We start from the raw sequence: 26,841 nt of genomic DNA, 5'->3' as shown, positions 1-26,841 counted from the left end.
AACACAGACAGTAGAGATCAGGAAGGGGACTCCTGTCCCATCTTCCTCTCCCAGGAGAAAAGAGGTGATGCTCCCACCTTTGTCCTCTCCATCAGGGGTGAGAGCAACGCCCCAAGGGAGAACCCCAAGCTCCTCTCCAATACGGTTCCCAGGGGAGCTCAGGCCCCAGCCCCCTCCCCCGCTGCGGAAGCTCCCTGAACCAGAGGTGCCTACTCTTCCGCCCCTGCCACTCCCACCGCTGCAACCTAGCAACCCGGCTTGAGCGTCCTGGGCTCTGACTCTCGCTCCTCAGAGCCTGGATGTGCGACCCTGGGCCGGTCACTGTCAGCCTCTGAGCCTTAGTCTTCCTGACTGCTCCGTGGGCAGCGGAGTCCGGGGCCCCGAGGGTGCAGGACTTGGCCAGGCGCCAAGGCTGTGGCTGACCACCCTGGGTTTCAATCGTCGGGCCAGCGGGGGGAGGAACCTTGGAACCCCACTATTCCACCCCCTCTAGCTTCCACCGCTGGAGAACCATTCTGAGTTCTACGGAAGACGACGCTTGAAGCCCAAAGCTGAGGCCGCGGCCTCTCTGGGCGCCAGGAGCAAGCCGCTTCTCCTCTCTGGGCCGCACGTGTACACAGGAGATGGGTTACCGCAGAGCCCCCGCCGTCGGCCAGCCGAGACCGCTTCATGAGAGGAGAGGGAGGAGCGGGCCCACTGGGAGAATGGAAAGGAAAAGAGGTTCAAGGTCCCCGGATGGTTGGACAAGTCCCTGAGCCACTCTGGACCTCGGTTTCCTCCTCTGTAAAATGGAGACGATAATAAACAACTCACTGGATTTTCCCGGGTTTGCTGTGAGGATAAACTAAAATAATGACCTTGAAAGCTATTAAGCTCCAGGTGTTCTAGAGAGTGGGTAACGCGGGCCCACAGGCTGCCTCTCTCCGTCTGGCTTGCGCACCAGAGGAACCAAGAACTTCAGAGGAGCCAGTATAGATCCCTCCTGAAACCAAGAGACCAAGACCGATCTTAAGCTCACCTAGAGTGGGGAAGAGGGCTGATGCCGAGGAGGGGGCAGCTGGAGCGCGCGTTGAGAGAGGACGCGAGGCCTCTGAAAACCTGGAGTGGGAGGAGGGAAAACCTGGAGCGGGAGGCTTGAGAGCGCGCAGCCTTGAAGCACAAGAAAGTTCACACTTCTAGAAGCTCCCGCGCACTTGCTTCCGCCTTCCTCTCTACTTCCTAGGTAACTCTTCCCTCTTTTCTTTCTCGTCTCTCTCTTCTTTCCTCCCTATCTTCATTGCCTGTCTCGCCCCATCTCTCTTGCCCCATCTCTCTTCTCTCGCCCCTTCTCCCCCCACTTCCAGCTCCTCATCACCCTCGCACTTTATAACCAAACAGCCAAACCCCTTTCCAATTAAAGTGGAATTAGGCAACTCAATCAAATTAGTTCCCTATTAAAGCCCTTCTTTATTAAACCGTTTTCTTGTCCTGCTATTAAGTTTCACCGCCTGGCGGAACTCGAGCCGGCCCCAGAAGTTTACCTTGGGAAGTCTCCGGCCCAGCCTAGGGGAGGGGACACCCTGTTCCTCGGAGAGGGGGAGTCACCCAGCCGGAAGCGGGAGGGACTGGGGAGGCCGGAGGCTCCGGGGCCGCCAATTTCCTCAGCTCCGCTTAAGGAGGGAAGGTAAAAAAGGGGCGCGGAGTGAGGTCGGGCCGGAAGGCGCGTCCTCACCGCCGCTCTCAGATTACACTGTCTAGGGCGAAGGCAGCGCCCCACCACCCCAAAAATATCTCCCAGGCCGCTGGCCTCTGTGAGAGAGCGGTCTTAGCCTTCCCTCCCCAGCCGCCGTCTCAGCTGCCTTTCACTCCAAACCTGAACAGTGAGGCGCGCGTTGGGCGTCCAAATCTGCGCCCCGGGGAGAACGGGAACCCGGCCGCCGGCCTCGCAGGACTCCGGGGACCGAGGGCACTGGCAAGGCGACCCCGCCGCAACCCGCGCGCCCGAGCGGGGAGTGGGAGGGACACCAGGTCCCACAAGCACGGCGGGCGCCGCCCCTCCCGGAGTGCTGAGCGCGCGCCTCCCCCTGGCGCTGCAGGAAGTTGCCTCGCCCCGCACCCCCAAGGGTCGTAAGCACCCTCCGGACCTCGGTCGAGCTTCTCCCTGATCCCGCGGCTCCGGCGAGGAATTAAGATTATCAACCCGGCCGCCCGAGAAGCCGGACGGGATTCGTTGCTGTTTTCTTAGAAAATAACATTTATTTCTAGCTCATGTCTAGGCAAAGGAAAGCACAAAGTGAGCCATTCTCTGCAGCAGCGTTTCCCGCTGCCGGCCCTTCGGCCGAGGTGTCTGGCGAGTCCCGCGAGGCGGGGATGGGCCCTCCGGCGGGCGGTTCCGGCTCAGTCACGGGTCACTCCGTTCCTGCTCCAGCGCGCACCTAGACCGCTCCTTAGGGAGAGACAGGCCGCAGGCAAGAGGGGCGGGTGGGCAGGATTCATCTCGAGATTACAATATATTTAATCTATAAAACCTGATAAGTACAATGCGCGCATAGTCTAATTTTTTTCCGTTTTGTCCTTTTTTTTGCTTGTTTTTGAATATTTTTCACGTTAATACCGAGGTCACCTACAGATTACAATTAATAACTTAGAATTCCATTTTATAACATTATACACTGGCTTGTATATATATGTATAGTTTATATATAGATTTATACATATATAAAAACTCACACTGCACCAAGGAAACCCATGCTTATCGGCATAAGCAACAAAGAGAGCGACAAATACCGCAACGAGGAAAGTGCACCGTAGAACTTGATTCCTTTTTTTTTTTTTTACAATTGATATCGATATATATGTGTGTCCCAAAGACTCGACTCAGTGCCAAGAGATTTATACATCCTAAATTTATATTTGTTAGAGCGAATATTAAAAAATTTTTAAGGGAGGGTGAGACACAGAAGACAGACTCTCGGACTATCCTGCCAACCATTTGGGAGCGCGGGCAGGTGAGACGAGCATAGCGACAGGAGAGGCAGGAGCTTGCGCAGCGGCTGCAGCCTCTGAATTCTCAAGAAGTCCCGGCCTTCTGAAGGGACGGGGAGCCTTGATGGGGTCGCGGGACGAGGATCCGGGTCTCACATCCCCTCCGAGAACGTCTGCATCTGAAGCTGCTCCTCTCTGCTCAGCTCTCCCCACCCACCGTCCAAAACAAAACTGAAGACCACCTTGGAGCGAGAGGATCCCAGCCGGGTCGCAGAGAGCGCTCCAGGCAAGGACGGGCCGGCGGCCCGCGGGGCAAGCCTGGGGTCCCTGTTTGGGTGCCGCCCGACTGCCGGGCCGCTCGCCCTACTGCTTCTCAGGGGCGCCATTGACCATGGGCCCGTACAGGCCGCCGCCGTAGGTCGGCTCCTTGTGCACAGCAGCGGCGGCGGCCGAGCGGTCGCGCATGAGATCGCTGAAGGCGTAGTCCATGGGCGGGCGGAAGCCGAGTGTGGGCACCAGGCCGGCGGTGGAGTAGGGAGCCATGAAGGCCAGGCCGCGACTGTGCGCCGCCGCCGCCGAGTAGGCCAGGCGCAGGGGGCTGAGGCCGAGCGGCGCGCCCAGCGGGTAGGCGCCCGCGTCGGCGCCGAAGTGACTGGCGTTGGGCTGCAGAGGCGAGAAGGCCGAGCGGCTGCTCAGCGAGCCCAGCGCTCCGGGCGCCATGGCGCCGGCCAGCAAAGGTCTGTGGTGCGGAGGTGCGGCTGGGCCCGCCTGCAGCGGCGCGGGCAGCCCCGGCCCCCCGGCGGCCGCGGCGTCGACGCGGCCAGGCCACGCGTCGTCCGCTGCTGCTACTGCCCCCACCGCGGCCTTATCGGGGGGCACGGCGGGGCCGAGGCCGGCCGCCAGGCCCCCGCGGTGGTGGTTCAGCACCTGCTCGATAGCCTGCACCACGTCGCCGCCGCAGCCCTGCAACACTAGCTCCAGGACACCCCGCCGGTGGCCCGGGAAGACGCGCGTCAAGATGTCTAGCGGCGTCCGCTGCCGTGGACCCGGGCCCCCGCCCAGCCCGGGCGCGGGCGCGGCCTCTGCCTCTTCTTTGTCGGCCTCGGAACCGGATTCTGAACCCAGAGGGCTGGCGGATCCCGGGCTGTCCTCCTCGCCGCCGCCTCCGGGGCCAGTGCTGCCTGGGCAGCTGCCACCTGCCTCCTTGGAGGCCCGGGCCAGGGGCGACCCAGAAAAGGACTCGCCGTCGCCGTTCTCCGAGCCCGAGCCCGCTCGCACCTCTGGGGACGATGTCCCGGGACCAGAGTCCGCGCCGTCGGGTGATAAGGGCTTTCCCGGCGGCGGCTGCGGGCTGCCTGCGCGGCCTGCCTGAAGCAGCGTCTTGGGGAATACGTCAAACTTCTGTAACTTGGCCTCTAGGAGGGGAGAAAGGGGTATGTAAAGGAGCGTTTAGCAGGGAAGTGACCGCACCCCACAGCACCAGAGCCCTTTGGATTGCAGCTTCCTTTCCCTCTGAGCCTCACAACCCTCATTCACTGGCTCCAAAACCCTTCTTTCTTTTTCTTCCAGCACTCCTTCCCCTCTGAGCCCCTACAGCCCTGGCTCTTTCTCGGCTCACAGAGCGCATTCTCTTTCTGTACCCAGAACCCCAACCACCTGTGCCCTGTAAACTCAGTGTCCAGTGACCCTCTTCCTACATCTGTGCCCAATACCTTCACCCTTCCTAGTCTTGGCCTGCTCTGGAGAAGTGGCCTGACCCAGAAGTCAAACAGGAGCCAACACAGCTTGCACCTGCACCGCACACTGTATAGAAGACCTCACTCCACCCCTGTTATTCCAAGAGCCAACCCAGCCCTGGGTGCTCTGTGGCCCTGGGCAGCACAGCCTGGAGGGCAATGCACCTTGGGCATTTACAAGATCCCAAGCCTCTCTACAGGCAAAAGTAGAGCCTCTATTTCTAATCCATCCTTTCCAAAATTAAGACCTAAGTGGGACTTCCCTGGTGGTCCAGTGGTTAAGACCTCATCTTCCAACGTAGGGGGTCCGGGTTTGATCCCTGGTTGGGAGCTAAGATCCCACGTGCCTCCCGCCAAAAAACCAAAACATAAAACAGAAGCAATATTGTAACAAATTCAACAAAAAGACTTTAAAAGTGGTCCACATCAAAAAAAAAAATCTTAAAAAACAATTAAGACCTAAGAAGTTCTTCCCTCCCAAGCTGGAAGCTGAGTGAGCCCTGGCCTAATTCCGCACCCCCTCCCCCCAAAGCCTAGGGCGTCTCGAAGAAGAGGGTGCGGCCAGAGCCGGACAGGGAGTGCACGGGGAAGAGGAAAGGGGATTGAGAGAAGGGAGAGAGCGTGTACTCTGAGAAAAGGGAGACGAGCGGGGAAGGAAGCTAGAAAGAAGGAGCAGGGCGGCTGACCAGGAAACATTAGGAACAGGAGAAAAGGAATCCTGCGGAGGCGGCGGGGGGGAGTGGGCTTGGGAAGGAATTCGTCGCCCTCAGTACCTAGAGAAAGCGAAGCGGGGCGGGGGAGGGGACTTGGAGAGGGTCGGATTGCTGAAGAGAGTTGGGAAGGAGCGGAGGGATCTGCGGCGTGTGGAGAAGCGCAGAACGAAAGAAAAGATAACACGCGTGGGTTCTCGCGCTGGGGAGAAGACCCAGCGAAGTGAGCAAGAAAGCTGGGACATGGCTGCGTTTGGGTAGAGGCAATAAGATTAAAGCGTTTACATTTGGGCCTGCGGTGAGAGAAAGGAATAAAGTGCAAATGCTTCAGAAAGGGGAGAAAGGAAAGTTTGTGTGTTTATGCCTCAAATCAGGGGCTTGGTGCGCGGCCAACTCCACCAGGTGGGGCGTTTGGAGAACGGGATTCTACTCTTTCAGTACCAAGTCCCTGGAACGCGCGCCCCTGGACCCCGTCCCTGCTCCCCTCTCCTCACCTGAGCTCCCCGCGCCCGCGGCGCCGCCTCCGGTCCCCGTGGGCGCTCCCGCTCCCGGCCCCCCGCCGTCGGCGGCGCACACAGAGCCGAAGACCTCGTAGGCGGGTCGCGGCGGGATGATGCCGTTGGCGGCGGCCAGCGCCAGGCCCTCGGCAGTGCCGTAGAGGAGCTGTAACTCGCGCGCCTCGTTCTCTTCCTGCGCCTGTTGCCTGCGCAGCGCCACCTGCGCCGCCATGACGCGCTGGCGCTCGGCGATGAGCGTGCACTTGGCGCACAGGCAGTCCTTCCAGCGGCAGTAGCGCTTGTGGCCCTTGAGCGCAGACACCACGCCGTGGTTGCGGCAGCGCGCGCACTTGGGGGTCCGCGGGTACTTCTCCGCAGCCCGCAACAACAGCGGCGGCGCTCGTAGCAAGCCGCCCGCCACGCTCACAGGTAGCGAAGCGGCCGCCGCCGCCGCCGCTGCCACCGACGCCACCGAAGCCACGGGCGGCCCCGTCGCTGTCGCAGCCGCCGCCGCCGCGCCGGGTACGCTGGGCAACTCGGAGCGCAGCTCCATGGCAGGACCTGGCGTGGAACACCGTGGGAAGAGGGGAGAAACTTGCGGTGAGGAGCGCATGGTGCGCTAAGCTAAAGCGCACCCTGGAGGAATCCAGGTTTAGAGAGGGGCATTTCGGCAGCGGGAGGTTTGGCTAGCAGTTACCGAATTGTTGGGAGGAGGTGCCTTTGGAGCTCCCTTGTAAATGCCCAGCTCCCCGACCCCACTCCCACCGGAGTTCTTATAACTGAGTTATGCATTGAGTGTAAGATTTCATCTGAATCAGTGGTTCCACTGGAAAAAATTAAAAGACATATAAAGTTTGAAAGTCATTGGTTCAGATGAATGTAACAAGGGTTTGGGGGGAAAAAAAAGATCCCCCAGAGTTTAGCAGAACTGAGGTTAGACAGGCAGAGAGAAATGTTTGTTTGATGGGACTCGAATTAGAAAATTTTGACCCAACAGTTAGACTGATGCCAAGAGCAAAGCAGGAAAACCCGAGGCGAAACGTTCAGTTTTGTAGAAGGGTGAAGAGGAGGGTAATATCAAGGCATAGAGTTCAGCTGGTTGGGCTTGGAAGATTTTTTTGCTGGTGGGAGCAGAAGAGCTGGAGAGAAAACTCAGGAACGAAAAAAAAAAAAAAAAGCTCTAGGAAGTGGAGTGAAGGCTAGGAAACAACTCAGGGGCAAAGTTAGGCCCAGGGGCCCAGGGACCCGTGGAAATGTGGGGGTCCAAGTTCTAAGGGGCGGGCCTCCAGGGAGGAAGAGAAAATGGTGTGGAGCTGAGTTCAGGAGGCCTGGGGAGGAGGATTACAGAGAAAATGCAGTGGAAGGATCTTTCTTTCGATAGGCAAACCCAGCCCGAGGATTAGCTTGCGGGGCGAGGAAAACAGCGAGAAACAGGTAATATGGGGGTCTGGGACCCAGGGTCCACGCGGGAGAGAGGGGTGTGCGTGAAAAAAACCCCTCAGGCATAGGCTGGGCTTGGAGATGGAGTAAACCTGTGGCACAGTTTTTAGCCTTGTAGTCTGGAGTAGTCGGGTAGGAAAAAGTATCTTGCAAAAGTCAGGCATTGCAGGAGGGAGAGCCTTTTAGCTGACCAACTCACCCGGCCTTCCCCTCCCCTCCCGGTTTAGGGATCCAGTCGTCAGACACGCCCTCTCCATTCTGGGGCACCGCGGGACCCCGCTTGGGAGCAGATTCCCAAGTTCTGGTCTCGGAGTTGGGTTCCTGGGACTTGAATGGCCCAGCAGGCACCACCGAGGCGTGAGAGTCGCCTCTGGAACTGGGTCTGAGAGAACGCAGGGGTCCCCCCTGCGCCGTGGCCTCAGAAGGCCCAAGCGGGCCCAAATCAAAGCTTCCGCCGCGGCCTCCTCTGGGTCCCCGGTTCCCCGCCTGAGCCCGAATCCTGGTGTCTCCGCCCAAGAATTCTGGACCCCGTTCCTTTGCGCGCTGCCTTCTTCCCTCAGGCCCCCCGAGCCGCGCAGTCCCTGAGGCCAGAGTGGCCCGGGCTTCATCAACAGGGCGGAAGGCCGGGCCGCCTCCCCTGCCCTCCCTGCGGCCCTCAACTACCTGCCTTGGGCTCGGGGATCCTCCTCCGCGGGCGCTGCACGCGCCTCCCAGCTCCGCTCGCGACGCTGGCGCTCTCAGCCTCTTCCCCTTGCCCCCGGCCCCTTATCTGACCACGTCACCCTCCTTCAGTCACCATGTCCGAACTTCCGGACCCCCTCAGAACGCTGCGCAGTCCAACCCTTCCGTCGGAAATCGGAGCCGGGGAACAGTTTAGGGATCGACTGGCTGGAACCCGCGACCCGGCCCTTGCCGCGCCGCGTCCCCTCGCGGAGCGCGCCGGACGCTGCACACAACCGGGCCCCAGGTGCTCGGCGCTGCCAGACTCTCAATGAGCAGCTCCCCCGCTCTATTGTTGCTCCTTAGGGCTCCATTAGACAGAATTGGCCAACAATGTGGCGCCTGCCATTGGCCAGGGGAGGCAGACGGCGCTCTGATTGGCCGGGCCCGCGCCCGGGGAGCCCCGCATTCTACAGTGTCCGAAAGATTCGAAACTCCAAAAGCTTCTCTGAGGGCCTCGGGGAGGGGAGGGGGCGCTCCAGGGAAGGAGTGGAAAAAAGTGGGCAAGGAGGAGCGTTGAAAATACCGTGACAAGTAGTTTCCGTGTGCCCGAGAGCGTGTGAATTGCGCCTAATTACCGTGTCCGGTGCGCCTCTACGTAGACGTGTGTAACCCCTCGGTTTCTGGGGCGCGGGCTCCGCTGCGCCGCTCTCACTGGCCGGGGGCGCTTGGCAAGGCCGACCTCCCCAAGTAGCCCTGGCGGCCCAGGGCGGGATGGGGGCAGGTGACAATTCAATTACCGCGGTCGGGGTGGGGGTGGAATGGGAGCGCGGGGGTGGAGAAGGGAGGGTGCTCATGGCATAAATGCCAGGAAGATTTTTCTCCCTCCATCCGGCTCTGTTTCGGCATGCTCCCAAGTCCAACGCGTTTGGGGTAGTGGAGGCTGTTTCCCCCCCCGCCCCGCTCCCCCCCCCCGCCCTGCCGCCTTTAAAAGGCAGATCCTTTATTTTAAAAGTCCTGGTACGATAGGCATCACAGAGGGTAAGTGTGGCTTGAGAATTTTCGTTTTTAAGGAGCCGGGAGAGGAGAAATGAGATAGCGCTTCCTGTCGGCGCCCGCCGGGGCAGTGCGCTCTGCGCCTTTCCTTTCCCAGCCCCCCTAACCCCGTCCTTCTGCCCATTTTGCTCTTTCCTTTCCTCACTTCTGCAGCATCTAGATAACTTTTCCGTGGTGGTGGGATTCTTTTCGTCGTTGTTTTAAGTTAACAGTTTGATTTTCTTTTTTAAACGAAAGTAAAAAGTGGCTTCTCTCTGTCTCCCCATATCCTCTTGGACGCAGGACGCACATCAGTCTATCTGTTCTTCCGGTCCAGAGACAAGGTCGCCGCGGGCCCCAATGAGTAGTTTTAACTTTCGCCTTACCCTCCCGTCCTGACGTCACGGCTCTGAGGAACAGCTCGGTGCGCAGAGGAGGTAACAGTTTCGGATTTTGTTTCCCTCTTGAATGGCAACATCTGGAATTAATGCCGCGGTCCTCGGGCGGGATCGCCTCGGGTTTCTCTAGCTGTGATTCTCTTTCCCTTTACTGTCTTTTCCTCGCTCTAATGTTCTCTCACTCACTTTTCTTTTCTACTTTTCTCTCTCTCCTTCAGAGTAAAGAAAATTCGTTTAATTCATGAGAAAAAATGAGTTTTCCAGTCGTTCTCCCTCCACTCCCGACCAAGGGTTGCCGCGTTGCCCTTTCGAACTTCCAGGGCCCCCAGGCTCTGGCCCGCGCCAGCCGGGGCTCGGACGTACTGGGCGTGCAGACTCGGCCGGGGGCCTCGGAACGCAGCCCATTCCACTTGGCAGGTCTACTGCTGCCAGCCCGAACGCCTCTGACGCCGGGGTCTGGGGATTGGGGTAGGAAGGCGAGACGAGCGAGGCCCCACCGCACAGCGCGGAACCTCGCGCAGGTTCCTCGGCGAAGCCAAGCCGAGGACCGGGGCGGGGGAGGGGGTGGTGCGCGCAAGAACCAGGCAGATTCGGACAGATTGCTTCCAGAAAGTTGGCCAGGGCCGCGCGCAGCGTGCTCAGACCTTGACAGTCTGCGATAAAGCTAGAAACCCGGCTGTTCGCTCCTAGCAAATTCCACTCGCTGGAGCCTGAGAATGTGTTTGGGAGAGAGAAAGGGGTCAGCTCCCGCTGGGTCTCCCGCATGGACTGAGGGTAAGGGAGTGAGTCTGGGATAAAAATCCTGCAGGAGCGAAGGACCCAGACCCCACCTTCCAACAACTTGAGGTTATGAGGTCAAGGAAATCTATGCGTTAACTGCACCCTGGCAGAGACGACAGAATCCGGCGCCTCCTCCCAGAGCTACCTTGGATAAAGTTTTCGAGACATTATTTTAAACCCCAAACGAAATGAACCATAGAAATCTGCCTAGCTTCCGGGGGGCGTTGGCCCAAACACCCCTCTTCGCACTTGAGGCCAGGCCACTGTGAGATTCCCCCAGTCCGGTCCCAGTGATCCTGCGGCAGCCAAGGGTCAAGCCACAGGGTTCGGGATCCCCGCGTTTTCCCGCTGGCCTAGAAGGAATCTCATTTTCTTAAGTTGGGAAGAGGACACATCCTGGAACCCAGCCCAAACAGAGGGAACCTGCCCACCCCTAGAGCGGTCACCTCTCTCCTCGGGTTCACAGCCCAACAGGTCCGGGACCCACAACCTTTCTTTTGATAGCCCCGAGGTTCTGATGTCCCCCCTGCTCATGGGAGTGAATGTGTCATGGAAGGAGTCAGAGTAACCGTCCTTGGTCGAAGTCACTGCACTCACACCTCCATAGGCCACTCTGAGCTAGTCCTGATTTGGCCTGTGCTCTCAGAGGGGAGCAGACCAGAAGGGGGTGGCTGGACAGAGCTGCCAGCGGTGGGGAGAGCATGCCCAGACTGAGGCATTAGGGGCTACGCCCCTGACACACACCAGAGTGTGGCTTCACAGCTGGACACAGTGTGCACGTGTGACCTCATTCTGCACAAGTCTTGGACACACCTCGTACCTGCACGGAGTGTCCGCCCAGAGGGTGCATGCATCTCTGACGCTGCTCTCCCACCCGAGAGGATCCCTTCGGAAAGTTTGATGGACTTCACAGCGCTCTCATAAGCATGTCCTTATTCTGAGACATTCACTCAGTGTGTGACCTCTCACCCAGGTGTTCACAGATTCCCATCTCGGTGGCTGAACACCAGACCGGAGCATATGCTCGTGCACTTGCGCCATCGCTCGTCCACGGACCTAACCCTACCCGAGGGCCTTGCGGGCCGCTGGACCCTGAGTAGAGAAAGCCAGACCTACGGGACAAATGAAGTGGCTGAGGGCAGAAAGCCCATCTTCACACAATCACACACATACACACTCACTCATGCACGTCCTCCTGGCTCAAACTCATTTGCTTACGCCTCTGCCGTGCCAGGGTGTGAGGGCGCCGGGGGAGCGCTCTGAGCAACGAAAATCCACCTCCTTCATGTCTGAGACTGGTCCCCAACCCTCGCCCCTGCCCAGGCAGTGGTGGGGTACAAAGGGGTAGCCCTGGTGGAGACCCAGGGTGAGGCCGGGGTTGGGGACTGAGGGTGTGGAGGGGGCTGGAGGCGCGGCGCCGTGGCGCTGAGTAGGAGCAGGGCCGGGGGCGCTGGTGGGGAACCCGGGTGGCATTGACTTTTGCGCTGTTTGCCCGCGGCTTCGGAGCAAGCAGACGCCATCTGTTTGCCGGCTGCGGCGCGTCGCGTTTAATTACCCTCCCGGCAGCCTAATAGAGATGATATTAAACTAAATCTTTCTGACATTAAAAGTAATTATCCTCAAACCAGTGGCTCCGGGACGGAATCGCCCCTCCCGTCCCTACCCCTCCCCTGGCCGCGCCAGATTCCGTTAGTTTGGCTGAAACTCCTTACCCGGAGGGGGGCGTGCAGAAAAGAGGGAAGGTGCCTTTGGGAGAAGGATTCTATGCGGGCCGCCCCAAGCACGCTGTTTCGTGCACAACCACGGACGCTCTAGTACATACGACACGCGCGTGGATACACACACACCTGTACACGCATAGACACACAACGACAACATTTTCCTCCGGGTCAACTCTCGAGCCACGTTAAGACTGTCAGCCGCGTGCACCCCCAGATGGACAGGGAGAAGCGCGGCCTGGTTTGCGGGGCAGGTCCCCAGCCCGCTAAAACGGCTTCTGCGTGGTCAAGGCCACAGATCCGGCCTAGGCGAGGACCAAGGACCCAGGTACAACTTTGCAGCCAGAAAGACCCTCTGCCATCGTGGCGCTTGACTTCTCAGACGCTCTTCCTGTGAGGGACCCCGCGCCTCGCCCTTCCTTCACAGTGTCTTAAGTCGCACCACGCTCTGTCTCTGAGAGGCAAGTCCAGTTATATCCCACTTGACAGGCGAGAAAACAGAGAAGTGAGGCGACTTGACCCACATCTTACAACTGGTACAGGACAGAGCAGAATTCGAACCCAGGCGTACCAGGGGAGGCCCCTACCCAAGGCCCAAGTTCTGCCGGGGTCTAGGCTCAGGCTCGGGCTGGGTGCGGTGGACGGAGGTCTGGCCTGAGGCCCCTCTCGGAACACTTACCTCGCGCCCGCAGTACCAGCCCCTTCCCCGGCTCTCCACCCCCAGGGAAGGAGTGGGCCGGGGCCCTAGCTGAGGGCGGGGGAGCCAGGGCGTCCACGCGGAGAGCGCGGCCGGAACCCCAGGGCAGAGCCACAGCGGCAGCCCTCCTTTGGATCCAGCCCTGGTGTCTGCAGGTCACGCGCAGGGGAGGCCGGCCGCCCAGTGTCGCCAGGCTTCCTGTCTCCACATCCTTCTCGTTGAGCGCATCTGAGCCTGGGACAAACGCGCAGAGTGGTGTTCATTGCTCAACTACTTGCTTCTAGTTTTGAGCGCCTACTGTGTACCACTACTCTGCTAAACGCTTGGTGTGTGCTGTCTTGCTTGGTAGGCAGTCCCTGGGGGAGGTGTGACTTGCCGCGTTTCAGGGTTGAGTCGGCCGAGGTTCCACGGTTCAGCGAGGCAACGTAACTTGCCCGGGTTGCAGTGCAGCTGAGCCTAGAGGAAGAGAGGCACCCAGATCCGACTCCCACTCTCAGGCATTTTTCTTCTCACCTTCAGTTCTGGGCGGGTAGGATCAGGCCTGGTGGCTTTCAGCCGATACGATTCCATTCAACTTGCTGATTATTCATGAAAACGTGAATACTGGTCATTCATTCATTCATTTCACTAATATTGAGCACCTAGTATGTGCCTGGCCCTGAGGACTGGAGATAAATCAGTCGTGATGGGCCGCTAAAGAGCTCGTTGGCCAGTTGTGGACACAGTCATCTGTCAATGACCTCACAGTGAGAAAAGGGCTGCGGTGGGAGTGGGCAAAGAAGGGTCAAGGGACGCTTCTGAAGAAAGGGACCCCTGATGCAAGACGTCAGGTTTCCCAAATGGAAACATTATTATTGCCTGTTCTGATAAGTAAAACATTATAAAACATTTTACACATTTCAGCAAAGTATATCTGGAATATATATATTTCTGTGTGCCTACATTTACAAAAATATACTTTTTGTTACTTGCTTTTTAATTTACAAATATGAGCATTTTTTCTTATCAGTCAATATATCTACATAATCTTTTAAAAGCATTGCTATGAACTGTAGGTACATTGTATGAATGTTCCCTAATTTATTTAGCCAATTCCCTATTAATAGGTATTTAAGTTTGTTTCCAATATTTGCTGTACTGAAAAAATGCTACAATGAACATCCTTTGTGAACCTGCCTAATTATTTTCTTAGGATAAATTCCTAGAAATAAGATTGATGGTCAGAGGGTCAGAAGCTTTTTTTTTTTTTAACGTTTTGATAGCTACCTGTCAGCCCTCAGGAAAAGTTGTATCAATGAACACACTCAACAGTAGTGCATCTGCTGATCTTTTTAGTCTTTGCCAGTTCAAGCAGGAAAAATGTATCTTATTGTCACTGTAATTTGCATTTCCTTAGTGATTCCTTAGTTTTTCCTATATGTGTTGGTCACTCATGTTTTTAAAAAATCTATGTATATCTTTGCTTATTTTTCTAACGTATAGTTTCTCTTTTTCTTAATTTGTAATAGCTGTTTATATAGTAAAGGCAGCAGTATCCTCTTATCTGGACACATGCTGCATTTCTCCATTTTTGTTTTTGTTGATCCTGTTTTGTTATCGTTATACCAAAATTAAAATTTTTCATGTAGTCAAATCTGTCATTTTTTCTTTATAGATTCTATTTATAGGTCATACTTAACAAGGGTTTTTCAAATCCAGCTTTCTAAAAGCATTCTTATATTTTATATTAGAGCTTTTAAAATTATTTACATTTATATCTTTATTTGAAATTAATTTTGGTGGAAGATGTGAAGTTTGTGATTTAATTCCCCCCGCCCCAATGATTAGCCAGTTATTACAGTACTACTTAATAACCCACTCTGTCCCCACTGACCAGATACTTACACTGCATTCTCAGGTGAAATTAGGTCCTCTCAGTGCTTTCTCATCTAGGGAGCTATTTCCTTTTGCACTAGTATCACTCTTTTAATTATTGTAGTTCTGTAATACTTGGAAAGGCAAGTCACCTTCTGATTCCTGATTCTTTTTTTTTTTTTTTTTTCTCCAAAATTCTCATGGCTGTTTTGGAAAAACAGTCTTCTGAATAAATATTTTAGAATTTTTAAGGCTAGTTCCAAAAAGAAAGTGAAGTTTAAAAAGCCCTTTGGAAAGTTGGTTTAACTGCCTTTAGAAATTAATTTGAGGGAGATTATACATCTTCACAATAAGGTATTTTTCCATCTAGGACCCAGAATGACTTTCACTTATTCACAACTTTTATGTCTCTTTGTAAATTTTGTCGTTTTGTTCCTATAGTTCTGTTTCTTAAGCATTCCTTGGCATTTCATGTGGCTATTGTGAATGGAATCTTTTCACTCATTACAATGTCTAACTGGTTATGACAGGAGCAGAAGAAAGTTATGGATTACAGTAGACTTATCTTGAAACCGGCCTCCTTTCTGACCCCTCCCCCTTTTAAATTAGTTCTCACAGTTTCCTGGAGCTGAGTTTGGAAGGACCTGGAATTGACCAGGCCGAGGAAGGGAGGGAGAGAGGCGCGATTCTGCCCAGACAAAACGGTGCAAAGGCCCAAGTGATTTGCAGGTCCTCCTGGGACTTTGGGGACGGTGTGTACACGCAGGGTGCTCTTCTTTGGACCTTCCTTCTCCTGACCTCCATCTCCCAAGAGGGCCTTTGGAAACTGCGATTCCGGGAATCAGCCCTGGGGCCGACCCGCCAACCAGACTCCCCGCCATCCAGACTCGAGACTCGGGAGCCACCGCTGCTGTGACCCGCTCTGGGCTTGCCTCCCGGCCACACTGGAATCAGACTGCCTGGAGGATGGCAGTGGCCAGGCTACCGCATTTGGGGGGAAGAAAATGCGAAGAGGAAGGGCATTAGGGCTCGGCTCTCGGGCCGAATCAGCCGGGTTTGAGTCCTGACCCCGCTTCAGAAGTGGAGGGACCATCTGTCAGCAGCCGCATGCTCCCAGCCTGTAATCCCCAGGTCACTGACCAAAATGGAGACATGAGAGAGGGGTGTGGCTTGGAGGGAGAGACCTAATCCATCCTCGCTGGCAGCCCCAGACTCCCCCCGCCCCCCGGGCCTATCTCCCTCAGATAAAAGAGCTCTCCTACTCTGACTTCCACCACCACTGCCCCACCTCCTATTCCCTCCACCCCTTCTTTTGCTCTGGGACCGCCCAGTCTTCTTCCATACTGTGTATGGTGGGTGAGTTCCAAGCTGCATGACTGGCTCAGGACCGGATACTGGTTGGCCTGGAGCCCAACATGTTCACTCTCTTTCCTGGCCAGGGCGGTGGCAGGGTTGGGGTCGGGAAGCTGGCTCACAAGTAGGCCCTTTTGCCCCAGTGGGTGGTTCAGACTCCAGGCTTGGGGTGGCAACGAGGTACAGACGCCCTCTCCAGGTTCCCAGGCCCAGGCCAGTCAGTTACCTGGGAAACTTCTACTGGCTCTTTAGCACCCAGCCCCTTGGTTGCCCCCTGTACTTGTCAGAGGCACAGGCTGACCCTGCAAGCTCTCCGAGTGCCTCTGCATTGCCCCCTCTCCCAAGCCACGCAGCCACCCATCTTCATCTCCAATTCATACCGGAGGAAACTGAGAGAGGAAGTGACTTTCCCAGGGTCACACAGCTGGGGCAGGTCGGGGGGCACGAGAACTGTTCTTTGCATCTACAGAAGAGACTGGTTGGAGACTTGGAGGTGGAGTTGAGGCCACTTCCTTCACACCCATTTCTCTGAACTGATCCCCTGGGGATGGGTAGAGGAGGGGTGGAGGAAGGTGTTTGGAGCCTCTTTTCTTGGGGGTTTCTTCACTCCCTTCTGTGCACCTAGAACCCCCCTTCGCCCCTCAGGACTGACCACACTGTGCCCTCACTGCCGGGCAAGAGTCTGGCACCACCCTTCATGCATCCCCAGTACCTCTGGTCACAGGGCCTGGCTGAGCAGGGCTGCCAGTGTGGAAACAGACCTGGGCTGGAGTCCTACATTTGTCACATTTCCTCCTACCTAAGATGGGAGTAAAAACAATGCTTTCATGGGATCATTGTGAGGCTTCAGTAACACAATTGATGTAAAGTCCTCAGTGTCTGACACGTAGCAAACACTCAGGAATACTGGGTATTATTATTTGTTAGCAGTTGTTGTTTGAATGATTTCCTCTTTTTGCCTGCAGAGAGGAAAACCGTTCCTTTCTCGGTACCTTTTTGCCTCCATTAGAAGGAAGACTGGGGAGCTGGGAGCTGGTGACAGGAAATGCCTCTGCACTTGAACCATAATCTGAAAACTCCCTCCAAAATCAGAATTCTGATGGATTTGCATGGCTCAGAGATCTTCTGGCGGGCCCAGGGTATCTCCCTCCCTCCCCACTCCATCCACCACCTTCTCCAGGGGCTCCATTAACCAGAACATGTTTGTCACAAAGCACAAAGCACAAACTGTTACTGTGTCAGTAAGAAAGGAGCAGCCCAGCCCTGGGCCCACCCCCAGCCTCTGGAAGCATCCCCCACCCATCTCTTCTCCTCCACTATTTGGAACACACCCTGGCAACTGCTGGTTCTTAGTGGGGCTCCCCAAAGGCATGGGCTGGGCTCTGTGCCCCCGTGTCGCAGTACCACTTTTATTCCAGAGAACCTGTTCTTCTCTCTGTGTTCACGACCTCCCATAGCATATAAAAAACTTGTAAAATGCACCCCTTTTTTATATGAAGAAACTGAGGCATGTAGGCAACAGCTGTGCAAGCCAGTTCCCCACTGATGCTTGGTGTAGTTGAAGGCATGCCAGAAGGGAGGCCTTGGCCAAGTCACTTCACTGCTCTGGTCCTCCATTTCTTCATCTGTAGAATGAGAAAAGGTAGACCTGCTGGATTTGGAAATGCTCTGAAATGAGAAAAGGACTATGCAGACCCAGCTAGGAAGAAGACGATTCCCATGTGGGATGCTCCATCCAGCTGAGGCCTTGGCATCCACCTCTGGAAATAGAGCAAAGTTCCTGGCCTCCACACCTGGTTTCCCTTGCATGTGCTTCCACCCAACTCCCAGAACACAGAAAAATTTCAGTAAGACTCTCTTTGTTGCCAACTCCTCAGGAAAGTCCTATGCAAATGTTACCAGTGTGTGCTCAAGTAAGGCAATAACATTTCCAGGGGCCTGGAGACCCGAGCCCAGAGGGGCAGGCTCCAGTCTGATCTTGTAGGCTGCTTACCTTCTCTAACTCTGGGATCTGACTGTTGGGCTTGGGTGGCCCCATTCATTACAGAGCAGACTCTGGCCAGAGCTCCTAGATGGGCTTCACCCCTCCCCAGAAGCCCTCTGACTGACCAGACTAGGGGTCTCCTCTGGGTTCCCACAGCTCCTGGAACTCCTCTAGCATTGACCACACTGCCTTGAAGTTGGTGGACCCACCCCAGCCTGGGAGTTCTGGGCCAAGGGTAGAGGCTGAGAATCAATGTTTAACAAAAAGCCTAAATGATGAATGGATGGATGAGTCAACACTGACCCAATCTCCATACGGAAAAGGGAACTTAAAAGTACTTAAATTAAATGCTGGTCTGATGAAAATGCATGGTGGAAAAAACATTTACCTTGGAGTTAGACAGGGTATGTTATATAGTAGCTATGAGATTTGGGGCAAGTGATTTAACCTCTCTAAGCCTCAGTTTATTAATGTAAGAGACAGGGATCGTATGTTCCACCTCAGAGGGCAGTTCTGTAGTTCATTCATTCGTATAACATTTACTGTCTGTGCCCTGTGTCAGGCCCAGTGGGGACAGACCTGTCATGGTCTCCAGGGGAGACTTCTGTGCATATAATCACAGTAATGTCGTAAGTGCTCTACTAGGGCAAACACGGGGATTAGAAGGGGCCCTAACTTGTCCTGGGGATTCCATGAGGCTTCCTGGAGGAGGAGTAGTGGGGTGGAGTGATAACTGCCTGAATTCTGGAGCCAAACTGCCTGTGTTTGAATCTGCCCTCTTGGTTTACTAGCTGTATGACCTCTCTTGTGCCTCAGTTTGCTCACCAATAAAGCAGGGAGAGTAATAGTTCCTACTTCATGGGATTGTTGTGAGGAATAAATGAGTTCAGTAGACATGATATAGATGTTCACGCTCTTACCAACAGCCATTTATCAAGCACCTACACAGTGCCAGGCCCATGCTGAGGGATAAAACAAAAAATCAGGTTGACATGGACTCTACCCTCATGGAGTTTATACTTTAGGTAAAATCTGAATTGAGTATCAAAGTACAAATTGCCTCTTATCTAAGGAAAGTTTGGAAGAGCAGAGAGCAGAGGAAGGAACTCAGGGGCTGCTGACATTTCACAGGCAAGCAGAACAGGAAAACCACAGAGGGGACAGAGGGGGAACTTTCAGAGAGGTGGGAGGAAAACTAGCAAAGTGTGGCATCCTGGAAGGCAGAGGGGAGTGTGTGGGAATGTTTATTATACTCTATCATCTGTGGGCTAGAAGTTACAGCTACTGAAGCAGCTCAGGGAGGGAGCCTCACTGATGAGGGGAGACAGAGCCGGCATGAGGGTTGGGCTCAGATCCAGACTGGAAGGTCAGCTTCTCTCCCTACCACTGCATGTCTCTGGGACAGTGACATAATTTCTCTGAGCCTCCGTTTTGCTAACTGTAAAATGAGGACATTAGCAGTAGTGACCTCACAGTGGTTCTGAGGCAGCTGTGGGAGAACAGGGCATAAAGCCCCCAGCACAGTGCAGGGCGTACCTGGGTGCTCAACACCAATTCCCTTACTCTTTGTCTCTCCTCACCAGCTCCAGCTGGTTTTGCTCCAGCTCCAAGTAATTAATTGCTTCAGTAACTACTGGGTGCACCACTGCTACGTGCCAGACCCTGGGCTGGCTAGGGGAATAAACAGATGACTACGACCTGGCTCTGCCCTCACAATGTTCCCAGATAGGCTGGATGTTAGAGATGGAAGTGACCACCTTATTAGTACATGACCATCATTATTTCTTTGTTTGAATTCAGTTAATAGGCACAAATGTACTCTGTGCTTACTATGTACTAGTCATTTCACTAGGCCTTAAGGATATGAAGTGACTCAGACTCTTTGGGGAGCTCACAGTCTGGGGGTGGGGGAGGGAGGACATGTGAGCTGAGAGTTATAGTTCAGAGCGATCCAGTGCTTCAAGAAAGTCAATAGAGGGCTGAAGACTCACAGCACAGGCACCTAACCTGGAGAGTGTGCAGAGGGTGTGGCAATGGTCGGGGAAGCCATCTTGGAGGAAGTGAAGTCTGAACTGAAAGTGAAGGCTGGATGGATGGTGGTAGGAGTCTAATGGTGATGGAAGAGCACTCAGGGCAGAGGGAATAACGTGCAAGGACAGAGGTGATAGAAAGCTGATGCCTTCAGGAAACTGCAAGGTAGTTCGGTATGTGTGTTGAGGGCATGGCTGGAAATACAGACGGGGAGGGAGGTAGGGAACAGATGACAGGAGTTTTAAATCCAAGCCGAGTTTGGATTTTATTTGGAGGGCAATGGGAAGCCTTTGGGGGCATCGAAGCAGGGGTGTAGCGTGGTGAGGCAGGTGCTTCAGAAAGCTGTTTCTGACAGCTAGGTGGAGACTGGTCTAGAAGACAAGGGACTGGAGAAAGGGAGATCAGTTAGGATGTGGTTTCATAACCCAGGTGAGAAATGATAAAGGTCTGGAGGGAAGAAATGTCAGTGGGACAAAGGGTGAAGGAGTAGGGAGTGGAGTTTGGAGATGTCAGAGGCAGAAGCTATGGGAACCTTCTTAAATCACTGCATGTACTTAAAAATAAAAGGCATTGCTTAAATTCTGGCTCTTGACACACTGGGGAATGAGTCATTTTTGGAAAGCTGAGTTTTTTATAAAACTGACTTTTTATCCCTTTTAGCATCCTCCAACATTTAAAAGATGTTGTTATTGTAATTACTATTTGAAATGCCTTAGTTATGTCATAATTTCCTTGGAGGTAGCACTGCATCGTCATAAACACAGCAGGAGCTTTGGAGTCAAAGGTCTGGGTCCCAGACTCTGCTCTGCTCGTTACTAGCTGTGGAACTTGGGCAAGTCACTTCACCTCTTTGAGCCTGTTGCCTCTTCAAAATGGGGTCAAGATCACCCACCCAGCAGGCTGTTGCGGGGTTACAGGAGGTAACATATGTAATGCTCTGAGCACGGTACAGGGCTTATCCTGAGTGCTCAGCAAGTTAGTCCTCCGCCCCCTTCCTCCTTCCCATGATGCCCCGGGCTGATCCTTACGGACACCAGTAACGCAGTGACACTTTGTGCAGGGCTCTTTGACCTTCCCTGAAGGGCCCTAGAGCAGTGCTCCTGGACTTCTTGTAACCGCTTTTCATGTTTTCTGTGTCCTCCCCCATAAACTTCCACTTCTCACTGCTGCCATCACCCATTCTCTTTTCCTTTTGTAATCCCATGAGTTTGCAGACCAGATAGTAGTTGTTCTAACTGCTTTACATGTTAGCTAACAGTTAAGTGTTAATTCAATGAATCGGCTACAACTTTATCAACCAGGTACTCTTATTATCCATTTTATAGCTAAAAAGTTGAGTCGCAGGAAGGTGAGGTGACTTCCCAAGGGCACACTAGTAAGTGGAGGAGTGTCTTGAACCCAGGCAATAAGGCCCCAGAGGCTATTCTCTTAACCACACATTATGTCACCTCTCAAAACCGAGAACCACAACTAATAGTGTGCAAACTAAGAGTTAATGGACTGAAGACTGGAGAGCAAGTCTCTTTTTTGGTGTTTCCTTTCAGAGCACACTTTCAAAATGCAAGAGCTATATGGCCAGTTGGGCTTGTTAAGGGTTATCTTCCAAAGCAGATTATGTGAGACAAGGGAGAAGCACTAAATGTAGAGAGAGGTTCAAGGCAAGAAAGCCTAGTTGTTGCAACTCATCCTCTTTGTGGCTTTTAGACCAAAAAAAATGGCTTGATGAGAAGAAGAATGGACAAATTCAACTTCCCAAATGGTCTGATGTTGTTTGCATAATGTAAGTGGTGGCTATTAAATTTTGGCGGGTCAATTGAACCCACTGAGAATCTGAGAAATACAGACTCCCCTCCTAGAAAAGTACACATCTAACTTTTTGTATATAATTGTAGGGGATTCTAAGATCCATTCTTGGACATGAAACTTAGAGGTTCTTTATAGAATAGTTGTGGCCCTGAAAGTCAGAGCCTGGGGCTTGAGTTCTGATTCTTCTACTGACATTGTGTGACTTCAGGCAAGTACCTACCCTCTGAGTCTCATGTGCACATATGGAGTGATCATGCCTGCCCTGCTTCCCTCACTGCAGTGGACTGTGATGATGGGTGTGGAAGGTGTGGTAAACTGCAAGTGCTGTGTGAATGTTATCAGGACACTGAGGTTCAGAGAGGTTACTCACCTTAAGGTCACACAGCTATTAAGTGGCAGAACCAAGTTTCAAACTGAAAGACACTGAGGTCTCTGGAATATGTGTGTGTGTGTGTGTGTGTGTGTGTATGTGTGTGTGTTTGTGTGTGTAGATCTGCCTCCAAGAATTTAGAAGAGGATCAAATGGGCTAATGCACGTGGAAGGGTTACCTGGACTATAAAGTGCAATGCCCATGTGAGTTACTCCTAGACTGAATTCAGGATTCCATGTTCCATCTGCCTGTGGGGTCCAGGACTGGTTGGATGAAGGGCTGAGAGGGATGGTGGAAGTGTGCCAATCAGAGATGCTTGCTTATGACAATTAAGACCCCTTCTCACATCCAAATGAACAAATTTTATGCTTTTGGGGAAATCTGCCAGAGCTCTGCAACCTCTTTAAAACGCATCTCATTGACCAGCACACTCAACTCAGCATGTCTAGCTTTGGGAGTAGCAATTTTAATGCAACTGCAAACTTATTTTATGTTTTTAATGTCACCAATAAAATCCATAAAAGCCTGATTCCTATTCTCCTACACTGAAAAGGAAAGATTTCATAAAAGAACTCAGACTTCAGATGCTTGCAATTCAAAGACGAACACCTGTATGTCCCATAAAACTAGTGGTGCCAGAGCATGACAACATAGCAGACCAGAAAACTCCCCCAAACTGCACCTTCTGAGAGGTAGTGGGAAATTGGCAATACTTCCTTAAACCTTCAAACTGATGCTCCAAACATACAAGTGATAATCCAAGAAACACAGAGGAGTGAACTGGAATGGGGCAGGGATGACAGCAGCCCTGGAACTTCATTCCAGACAGCTGGGCATAAGAACACAGAGCACATATTCTGATTGACACACTTCTGTGTCTGGAGGCTGGGATGTAAAGCCCAAGGAAGTGTAAGGGTAGGAGGAAGAATTACAAAGGACTTTGCTATTTTTGTGGTGATAGTAAGTCACTTAATGCCTTTCTTGGATCCTAACTTTAGATAAGTCATTTTAATGTTGTATTTGTAAGAAAGGGCATAAAATTGCTCTGGCCTCCTGTTCTGGAGCTCAGTAGAACAGAATGGCATGAGTGAACAGTGATAATTAGCTGAGGCCTTTCCTAGCAAAGGGGCCCATAGGATAGGATTTCATGGGACTGAGCAAGAAGAACCTTCCAAGGCAGGGTTGAAAAAGGGTGTGTAAACTTCATACACATTCAAGTAGCATTTAATAACTTTTATGAAATTGGTTTCAGAGTAAAGTCTATATTATTGGAATGCAGAAGTGAAGATGATGGGGGGAACAATATGATGAAGTCAAACCCAAATTAGATGGAACAGGTTAAACATGAAAGTGAATTCAGAGTCACGTCCCTCCAATCCCCACCCACACATTGCTGCTGTTCCTGAGCATGGCCTGAGTTCAGGGTTGTGGCTTCTCCACGGCAGCTACAGAACACGGTCTCCCTGGAAAAAGAAAAGCTGGTGCCCTAGTGCATCTGTAGCATTGGAAATGACTGTCTCGTGGGGCCATGAGTTTAGGAAGGTGGGAGTGGAGCTGGACTGGAAGTGCTCAGGTTGAACTCCCCCACTTTGGCTCTCTTTTCCTTTCAGCCTCCCTGGAGAGACCCCTGGGGCCAGAGGAGGCCTGCGCCCAGGCAGGTGTAGCACTAGTCTGTTAGGAACACATTCTTTGAAGAGAGTGTTCAGGGGAGGTCCCTGGTTGTAGTGTCAGAGAGAAAACACAAGGTGGAATTTTCCTGGCCAAACCCACTTCTGGGCAGATGGAAAATGACCAGGCATATCTCAGGCTGTGGTTAGAGTCTTCTGAGAACCCCTTGGCTTGGGCCAGGGGGAAAAAACCCAGCGCTCAGACTCTTTTGGACAAGTACAAAATGTCAAATCAGGATCCCAAACCCTAGGACAGAGACCACAGGGGACACAAAAACAGATACGGAGCAACATTTCAAGACTGAAAAGAAGTCATTGGCGGTGAAGGTATAAACAGTGCTTCCACGAACTAAACTCCAAACCCCAAATCCATACATTAACAAGAATCCACATTTACTAAATCACCCCAAATTCTTATATGCGAGTTCAGGCAACACGTGTCTTCTGAGCTAAGCCCCTAAGTTTGCTCTCTTAAATATATGAAGTCAGAATTTTCAGCCGTAGAATGAGATCCCTTTCATTTGAGATGGGAGTCTACCATCTAATACTGAAACCTTAAAAGGATGAAATAGTGGAGCCGGTTCCTTATGACAGCTGGGCTCAGAGTCCATGGGGTGGCTGATCAGATTTTGGTGACAGTCCAGGTGCTTAAAGCACCAAGTGACAAGGTCCAAATGCGTGATGGAATAGAGGGAGCAGAGAGCAGGAGAGAGCTGTGTTCGCTGTACACGGATGGACCAGCAACCTGGGAGCTGGTATCCATGAGGTTCTAACTGCCCAAATGCAAATCTAACCGCAGCTTCCTGCAGCTGGGCCAGATACTGAAGTCCTGGTACTGGTCCTCTTCACACTATCTCAACATTCACATCACAAAGTTTAAACAGTTTCTTACACTGTAATGGAACAGCAAATACCTCCTGGATGGAACCTGGGGACCCAAGGCAGGAGCAGTAAATGAATATCTTGCATATATGTCAAATGCAGTCCTCAAACACAACCTTACGTCTTAGTAAAGAAGTCAGGAAGTACCAACAAAAATGATATGTTTTTTTCCTACAACAATGTTTAATCTCCATGCCAAGAAGTCCCATTTGACTTTTTCCCCCTGCCTCTTGAAATTAGGTGACAAAGTAGAAATTCAGTCATGAGAAGAAAAAGGCAGAGGTGTATGAGCCCTGGCTCAATGAGACACATCAAATACAGAGCAGCTTGGTGTCACAGGTCAGACAGAACTGTCCCAGACACTGTGGGGAAGATGGGCACTGGAGAGGTAAAAATCCTACTTCATGATCACTCACACTTCAACAGCGCATTAGTCACTGAAAGAGGGCGAGGTGAAGGGGGCAAGAGAGGCAGAGCCATATTTCTCTACAATGAGGGTTGGGAACATATACTCGTGGATGGGAAATGTTAAGTAGCTATGTTTATTATTACTTTTTTCCAGCAATCTTGCAAGAGGCAGAAGTGTGACACTGAATTGAGTGAGACGAGCGTGTAGGTGGGTTGGCGAGGAGCCCTTCTCTTGATGCAGGCCTCTGGCTTGTCAAGGAACGGCTGGTTCCACTGCTGGGCCATGTTTACTCTTTTGCTTCAAGGAAAAGGGTTTCTTGAGGGAACAACTTTACCTCCAATAATGATTTATTTGGGTCCAGCTGGGTTACCTAAAAAGAAAGAAAACACATACTCAAAAGACTGGAAGAAGCACTATTTTCTCTCATGGCATTCAGATCCTATCCTGCACATTGATTTTGAGCCTACTTTGCACAGGCACGAGCATTTTCACATCTATCTCATTTGATCCTCAAAATAACCTGTGAGGTAGGTGTTGTTACTCCCATTTTTTAGAAAAATCTTAATTTACATTTTTTTACTGCTTTTTTTAAATAAGCTTTTAAATTTTTAATTAATTAATTAATTTATTTATTTATGGCTGTGTTGGGTCTTCGTTGCTGCACGCCGGCTTTCTCTAGTTGTGGCAAGCGGGGGCTACTCTTTGTTGCAGGGTGCGGGCTTCTCATTGTGGTGGCTTCTCTTGTTGTGGAGCACGGGCTCTAGGTGTGCGGGCTTCAGTAGTTGTGGCATGCGGGCTCAGTAGTTGTGGCTCACGGGCTCTAGAGGACGGGCTCAGTAGTTGTGGCGCACGGGCTTAGTTGCTCCGCGGCACGTGGGGTCTTCTCGGACCAGGGCTTGAACCCGTGTCCCCTGCATTGGCAGGCGGATTCTTAACCACTGCGCCACCAGGGAAGTCCTGTTACTCTCATTTTATAACCGAGGAAACCAGTGCTCAGAGAGGTCAAGTCTCATAGTTTAGTGGAAGAACTAGCATTTGACCTCAGGGCAGGTGGAGGCCCACTGCTTCCTGCACAGCTCAGCTTGGCCAGCAGAACAGGAGGGGCTTAGGAAAGGGTACTGGTTTCCAAACAACTCACTGGCATTGCTGGGGACCCGTGCTTGGTTAACTCCTGACAGCGGAAAGGGCCTTTTCTGCTCGGTGGGAAAGAGCTAAGCTTTGGGGGCTGATCTTCATGCTAAACATACCTGTAGTAAACTAGAGAGTGCCCATCCCGCCGTGCCCAAAGATGAGTATCTCCCCTGCTGAGGAGAGGCTCCCTAGGGAGGCATATCACAGTCTCCTTGTTGGTGGTGGTGAAGATATTTAGTTCCAAAAAATGAGTCAAGGTCATAATATGACTTTATATTTTAGAAATAAAAAAATGATTATTTTATAATATGAACTATAGAGAATAAAGCTAGACAAAATCTTCTTGGCTCAGTTGGGATATGTTAATCATATAGGAACCCTACATTAGGTTTATGGCCTCCTAGGTCAGGGGCAAGGATGTGATGTGGAGGTTTTCTGAATCCGAGAGTGAGAGAAAAAAACCCAAAAATTTCCTAAAGGGAACATAAATTTTAAAAAGCTGAGAAATACTAGGACAATGGGCTTTGGAACCAGAAAGAGTCTGGTTTAAATCACAGCTGTGTTGGCTATTAGCTTTGTGGCTTTGGAGTTGGTATCAACCCTGTAGGACTGATGTGAGGATTAAGCGAGAAAAAATAAATAATTAGCACAGGGTCTGGCACAGAGCAGGTGTGCAATGAGGGCTGCCGTGTATGTGAGCAACTGTAAGGATGGACAA

General features: G+C 52.6%; 3 protein-coding genes and 1 long non-coding RNA gene across 10 annotated transcripts in view; 1 reads left to right on the top strand and 3 right to left on the bottom strand.

Annotated features, from left to right (window-relative positions):
- LOC309620360 (uncharacterized protein) overlaps window positions 1-2,475 on the bottom strand; it is a gene marked incomplete at its 5' end in the record, with an annotated part of 185,840 nt that extends 183,365 nt beyond the window's left edge. The window contains 2 exons of the mRNA XM_082376626.1: window positions 1,853-2,244; window positions 2,415-2,475. Coding sequence (XP_082232752.1) covers window positions 1,853-2,244; window positions 2,415-2,475 — 453 coding nt within the window. The remainder of the gene's footprint in view (window positions 1-1,852; window positions 2,245-2,414) is intronic.
- On the bottom strand, window positions 2,214-8,366 carry DMRTA2 (DMRT like family A2). 3 transcript variants are annotated; one of them, XM_082371178.1, is made up of 3 exons: window positions 8,011-8,366; window positions 5,905-6,468; window positions 2,214-4,379 (listed from the first exon to the last, which is right to left on the bottom strand). In XM_082371178.1, exons 2-3 carry the CDS (start codon window positions 6,458-6,460, stop codon window positions 3,328-3,330), a joined length of 1,608 nt encoding a protein of 535 aa, XP_082227304.1. In that variant the 5' UTR covers window positions 6,461-6,468; window positions 8,011-8,366; the 3' UTR covers window positions 2,214-3,327. The 3 variants fall into 3 exon arrangements, with proteins under 3 accessions (XP_082227304.1, XP_082227303.1, XP_082227302.1); XM_082371177.1 differs by having other exon boundaries at window positions 8,015-8,364; XM_082371176.1 differs by lacking the exon at window positions 8,011-8,366 and having other exon boundaries at window positions 5,905-8,001.
- A 206-nt stretch (window positions 8,367-8,572) lies between these two features.
- Window positions 8,573-14,268, top strand: LOC309618442. 3 transcript variants are annotated; one of them, XR_014238481.1, is made up of 3 exons: window positions 8,573-8,791; window positions 9,346-9,479; window positions 9,659-14,268. It is a non-coding gene; the product is annotated as an uncharacterized lncRNA (long non-coding RNA). The 3 variants fall into 3 exon arrangements; XR_014238482.1 differs by having other exon boundaries at window positions 9,346-14,268; XR_014238483.1 differs by lacking the exon at window positions 8,573-8,791 and adding an exon at window positions 8,799-9,048 and having other exon boundaries at window positions 9,346-14,268.
- Window positions 14,269-17,311: 3,043 nt separating this feature from the next.
- FAF1 (Fas associated factor 1) overlaps window positions 17,312-26,841 on the bottom strand; it is a 481,277-nt gene continuing 471,747 nt past the window's right edge. For 2 of the 3 annotated variants that reach the window (XM_082370941.1, XM_082370943.1), the window contains one exon: window positions 25,110-25,362. In XM_082370941.1, coding sequence (XP_082227067.1) covers window positions 25,279-25,362 — 84 coding nt within the window. In that variant the 3' untranslated portion in view covers window positions 25,110-25,278. Of the gene's footprint in view, window positions 17,468-25,109; window positions 25,363-26,841 lie in introns of those variants that run through there. The other variant, XM_082370942.1, reaches the window with a different exon arrangement.

This window comes from Balaenoptera borealis, assembly GCF_965194805.1.
Source record: "Balaenoptera borealis genome assembly, chromosome: 1".
Taxonomy (NCBI): Eukaryota; Metazoa; Chordata; class Mammalia; order Artiodactyla; family Balaenopteridae; genus Balaenoptera; species Balaenoptera borealis.
This window is presented reverse-complemented; position numbering and strand designations above follow the sequence as displayed.

Coding starts and splice junctions, on each gene's coding strand:
- DMRTA2 (XM_082371176.1), bottom strand. CDS start 6,520: ATGCGCTCCTCACCGCAAGTTTCTCCCCTCTTCCCACGGTGTTCCACG. Junction 4,380..5,904: donor CGCGGGCGCGGGGAGCTCAG/GTGAGGAGAGGG, acceptor CTCCCCTCCTAG/AGGCCAAGTTACAGAAGTTT.